General features: G+C 44.6%; 1 protein-coding gene across 1 annotated transcript; it reads right to left on the bottom strand.

Moving 5' to 3' along the window:
- Positions 1 to 402: 402 nt before the first annotated feature.
- Positions 403 to 5616, bottom strand: LOC105556205. The gene has a single exon (XM_012003289.1). The coding sequence runs from the start codon at positions 5614 to 5616 to the stop codon at positions 403 to 405; it is 5214 nt and encodes a 1737-aa protein (XP_011858679.1).
- Between the last annotated feature and the right edge of the window lie 409 nt (positions 5617 to 6025).

Below are 6025 nucleotides of genomic sequence, written 5' to 3'. Positions count from 1 at the left end.
GCGTTAGCTCTTCGCGTGGCACCTTCACGTCGGTTGCCGTACAAGACTATGTAACTCTAGCGCCCGGAAGCGCCTAACAGTCCCGGTGAGCGGAGCGCCGCCACCGAGCTGACCAATCAGCACGCAGCGGAACCGGTCTTATAAAACGCATCAAGAGCGGTAAACACAAATGCCTAAAACGCCGATACACCGCCGCCCTTGAAAGCCTCAGGTTTCAACTATATATGCATGTGCAAAGGCAAAAAATAAAATATGAGGATGAATTTAAATAGTGCACGCGTTCCACAATTTGACGCTTCAGCGAGTCAAGCACCATGGCCTTTACACATAATAACGCTTATTAACTATAAATAACGCAAACGGTAGTGACTATAACGTAGTAAGATATATGTTATGAAGAACTTATGTATTTGGATCGGTTGGCAACACAGATAACTTGGTCAAGGGTCGAGTAATTAATCCGTGATTAGTTTTAATGACTGCCGATCGGACGATGCCATCGACACTCTCGTTAACACTTTCGATGCGGCCTAACAACCATTGAAATGGCGCCAAACCCGGTTTTTGAATCAAAACTACTTGTCCAGCCTTGATTTTTTCCCCTTTATTCATTCTCCACTTTGATCTACCCTGCAATTGGTTTAGATACTCAATGCTCCACCTCTGCCAAAAATGCTGTCTCAATTGCTCGACCCTTTGCCAACGCGAAAGACGATTGATTTTGGTAAGAGTAATATCCGGGTGAGCATAACTGTTTAACGCATCTCCTATCAAAAAATGACCGGGAGTCAATGGGCGCAGGTCGTTCGGATCGTTCGATAATTGACTGATGGGACGGGAATTCAATATAGCCTCGATTTCCGCGAGTACCGTCGTCATTTCGTCATAATTCAATGCTGCATCCCCAATTATCCTTTTCATATGATATTTCGCCGACTTTATGGCGGCCTCCCAAAGTCCCCCGAAATGGGGCGCGTTTGGTGGAATATTTCTCCATTCTATTCTATGCTCGACAAAAAATTCGTTTATCTTATGCTGTATCTGTTCCTTGATAAGGAAATCGTGTAATTCGTTAAGCTCCCTAGCGGCTCCCACGAAATTGGTTCCGTTGTCGGAGTGCATACACGCGACCTTGCCCCTTCTCGCTATGAATCGCTTAAGAGCTCCCATAAAGGACTCAGAAGACAAATCGGCAACTAACTCTATATGCACCGCCTTAGTGGCGAAGCAAACAAAGATACAAATATACGCCTTGCTTAATTTCGCATTACGCCTCTTATGCTCTCTAATGAGGAACGGACCTCCGAAATCGACTCCGCAATGCGTGAATGGCCTTGATATTTGAACTCGCGATTTGGGGAGATCGCTCATAGTAGCTTCAGGCACAGAAGGCTTAGCCTTCCAACATACTGTGCATTTGTTTATGACATCTCGGGTGGTGGCCTTTGCCGCTATAGGCCAGAACTGACTTCTAACTGCGTATAGAGTCGCTTGAACTCCGGCATGCATATTCCTAACATGTTCGTTTCGGATAATGAGTCTTGTAATCGCGTGATTCTTAGGCAACAATAATGGATGTTTTGATTCGTATGCTAAATTCGCGTTCTTCAAACGCCCGCCTACCCGTAGTATATGTTCGTCGTCGAGAAACGGATTTAATGGCAATAACCTGCTGTTAGTAGGTAGAGATTTCGACTTTTCTAGCTGCCTTATATCGCTGCCAAATTCCTGCCGCTGCACGAATTTGCATAAAAAATGTAACGCTGCTTCATATTCCTTCGATGTTATTGTCGCATTCCTACTTTTATTCTTGCGTGTGGCCTTACAATTATTAATAAATCGAAACATATACGCTACCACTCGTACTAACTTCTGAATTTTTGAATATTTGGCAATCAAGGCATCCAACATTGATGATTCCGATTTTATTACAACGGTATTCGCTAGTAGTTCCGGTAATGCATTACTCTGAACTGACGATTTGGGCCAATCCTCCTCGTCTAACTTTAGCCAACCAGGCCCTTCCCACCAAAGCGCTAAATTAATAACTTCCGAAGGGCCTGCCCCCCGAGAAATTATATCCGCGGGATTTGATTTGGTATCTATATGCCTCCAATCTTCCACTTCTGTCAATCTTTGAATTTCGCCAACTCGGTTGGCTATGAATGTTTCCCATTTGCGCGAGAAGGCCCTTATCCAGGACAATGCTATCATCGAGTCAGTCCATAGGAACTTCTTGATGTTTGGAATTTTTATGGACTTGATCACCTTTTCTTGTAATCGAGCCAACAATACTGCCGCACAAAGCTCAAGGCGGGGAAGCGAGACCGCCTTCATCGGAGCCACTCTTGATTTTGATATCAATAGCTTAGTTTCGTAATTTCCAGCTATGTTTCGAGTCCTAACATAGCAACACGCGCCATACGCTGATTGACTGGCATCCGCAAATCCATGTAATTGTATTTCTTCCGCATTTGCTTCAGAAAAGATGAACCTTCCAATCTTCAGCTCGTTTATGCTGGGCAGCTGCGACTTGAATTGTTTCCACTGCGTGTGTATATTCATAGGGACGGCTGAGTCCCAATCTATTTGATTTTTCCATAACTCCTGGATTAGAAGTTTTGCTGTAAGTATAACAGGACCTAAGAGACCCAACGGATCAAATAATTGAGAAATTTCGGCAAGCATTGTCCTCTTGGTAATCTTGTAGTTTGTTGTGTTGACGTTGATTGTGAACTTGAATGCATCTTCTGAAGAATCCCACTGCATACCGAGTATCCGAGATTCTGAGTTCTTGTCAATTGTGACATTGTCCAATGGTGAGGATGGCTGCGACAACTCGCTTAACAGCTGAGGATGATTTGCAGACCATTTGCTTAAAGCAAATTGACCCGACTCCAAAATAGCTATCACTTGATCTCTTCTTTTGATCGCCTCCTCTATGGAATCGCCTCCCGATAACACGTCGTCCACGTAAGTATGATTTTCCAGTACCTCCGCTCCTAGGGGAGAACTGTCTTGGTTGATTTCAGCCAAATGCGTGAGACAGCGTGTGGCCAAATATGATGAATTCGAAAGTCCATACGTTAATGTTGATAATTCGTACGTGGCAATAGGCTCGCTGTCGTTAAATCTCCATACGATGCGCTGTAGAGATTTTTGAGTATCGTCGACCAAAATCTGCCGGTACATCTTTACAATGTCTGCTGTAAAGACATATCGGAATTTGCGGAAATTTAACAATATTGTAATCAAATCCGGTTGTACAACCGGCCCTACTAATAACAAGTCGTTGAGCGAGAATCCGGAATCCGATTTGCAGGATCCGTCGAAAACCACCCTCAGTTTTGTGGTGCTACTGGTTTCCTTAATCACAGCATGATGGGGCAAATAGTACTCAATCTTCGAATTTTCTACTTCAGAATCGTTGACTGCTCGCATGTGATTCAGAGCTAGGTATTCCCTCATGAATCGTGAATAGTCGCTCCTTAGCTGTTCGTTGTGCTTGAAACGCCTTTCCAACTTGCTGAATCTTGCCAATGCCGTCTGCCGTGACTCGCCGAGCTGCTGCATTCCATTGGGCCTTATCGGCAACGAGACGATAAAGCGTCCTTGCTCGTTCCGCCTGACTGTGCGCGAAAAATGTTCTTCGCACCTGCGTTCGATGGGTGACATAGGGGTTTGATTCGTGGGTTCGCTGTCGAGTTGCCAGAATTTGGTTAATGCGCTGTCAAGATTCATTCTAGAATAATCGGTATCCAGCAACATGACATTCACGGAAGAAGCCGCTGCCCTTCCCTTGCGTTGATAGCCACCGCCGAGCCCACCCGCTACTATCCAGCCTAATTGTGTCTTTTGAATAGTAGGGCTCTTGATAGATGGCCTTATTTGCCCCACGCACAGTAACTGCCAAAATATGCCCGCGCCTATTAACATTTGCACTTGCGACGGAATATTGAAACGGGGATCTGCTAACTGTATATTTCTTGGAATGTTTATCGCTCCTTTATTTATGCGAAACCGCGGAATCGAATCTGTTATTTGATCCGTCACTAAGCACTGAATGACCGCTTGAAAGTTATTGTATCGGGATTTAATCTTGACTGTTACGATTTCGTTTGAATTCGTTGTTACTTGGTTGACTCCTACAATAGACATGTTGTGTCGCTTGGTAGGTATTCGTAAGGACGACACCAATTCCCGCGTAATTAAATTCGCTTGCGATCCACTATCGAGCAATACTCGGCACGGTTGTTTGTTACTTTCGTTATCAAAAACGTCGACTAATGCAGTAGACAACAATACGTAATTGTCATCCGACTTACTTAGATTGTGAGTTACCACGGCGGTCGAACTGGGCGGTTCCTTCGTTTCTCGCGTAGTTTGTGCCTCTCCCGATCCAGAAGGCGTACTGCCTAGCTTATCTAGATGGAGAAGCGTGTTGTGCTTTAGCCCACACGTCTTGCAGCTGCTGGATGTGCATTGTCTTGATTGATGAGACTTCGACTTCAGACAGTTGGTGCATAGCCTTCGCTTTTTTATTTCGATAAATCGCTGCCCCGCTGGCAGTTTAGTAAAAGAGGGACAGAAGTAGATTGGATGCTCCCCATTACAATAAGCGCATTTCGAAGTCACCGACGCGACGCAATTTATAGCCGTTTTGCGCGAAGTTGAGGAATTCAATTTGTTGGATGCTATGGATGCGTTTTCCTTATTAATTATTGACTCTAGTGTTTGACACTTTTTCATTAAAAATTCCGCTAGCTGATCTAGACTCGGCAGTTCGTTACCCGACAGCGTATCTTCCCAATCCCGGAAGGTCACGGGATCTAGCTTGTTCGTCAAAATGTGTACAATTAAATCGTTCCAGTTATCGACTGGTCGTTTAAGAGCCTTTAACGCGTTAATATTTTTCGTTGTTACATTGATCAATTGTCGCAATTCGTTATAGTTTTCTTTCTTAATACATGGAATCTCTAATATCGCCTGAATGTGTGTTTGTACTATTACCCGCAGCTTATCGTAACGCTTCTCTAATATATCCCATGCGACTTGAAAGTTCTGTTCGGACAGCTCCAGTGATTCGATCGCCTCGGCTGCGTCGCCAGATAGGGAAGACCGCAAATATTGAAATTTCTCTATGTTCTTCAGCTTCGCATTACTCGTAATTATTGCCTGAAACATTTGCGCAAAAGGAGTCCATTCTTGATATTTTCCGGAGAAGACCGGCAAGTTTAACTTGGGGAGACGTATGTGTGAACTACTGTTTTCTAGCTGTGGCGTATTAACATTCAAGGCTGCTGCGTTGGACGGAGTAATTTGCGTTGAGCCTGCGCTTTCTATTAACCGTTGCATTCGTGCCCTTAAGTCGTAATAGGCCGCCTCAAAGACATCGCGATCATTACTCTCTACGTTTGGTTCTAACGATTCGATTTGCGACTGAATATCATCGTATTCAAGCCAGTAACCCTCTAACTTGTCCTTGCGAAGTTTTAACTGTTCGATAACCTCGTTGGTTATGTCCGAGGTGTCTCTCGGCGTATCGACATACCCCTTTATGCGTGTGCAAGCAGCCTTTAATGTCCTTCGCCTTACCTTCAATGTATCCACATTCATTTTGCTAATTTTATTTGCTTAGACTTACCACGCGTGAATCGATGCAATGTAAGAATATAGTAATAACGCTTTACCTGTGCTATAACCTTAACGCTATTATTATTGCGATTGTAACCATTTGTTTCGTCCGCTGTTGCTAATGCCTCTGTCGTTGAGGTTGGCTCGTCTAAGAAGAAACCGATGTCTCGTCCTTAGGCCCCGTGATAGCCGTCGTGCTCAATAGTTGGGCTCGTCTAAGAAGAAACCGATGTCTCGTCCTTAGGCCCCGTGATAGCCGTCGTGCTCAATGTGATGCAATATGGCGCTGTTGCGCCGAATTTCCTTTGTCCTTGATGGACGGTTGCTCGTTCGTAATGTGCCCGTCTGCGATGTGCGCATCCGAGCCTTGTTCGTAATATGCCCGTCTGCG

Source organism: Vollenhovia emeryi, unplaced genomic scaffold, assembly GCF_000949405.1.
Source record: "Vollenhovia emeryi isolate VEMERY1.0 unplaced genomic scaffold, V.emery_V1.0 DF940223.1, whole genome shotgun sequence".
Classification (NCBI taxonomy): Eukaryota; Metazoa; Arthropoda; class Insecta; order Hymenoptera; family Formicidae; genus Vollenhovia; species Vollenhovia emeryi.
The sequence above is the reverse complement of the archived record's forward strand: the minus strand, read 5'-3'. Positions and strand labels throughout refer to the sequence as shown.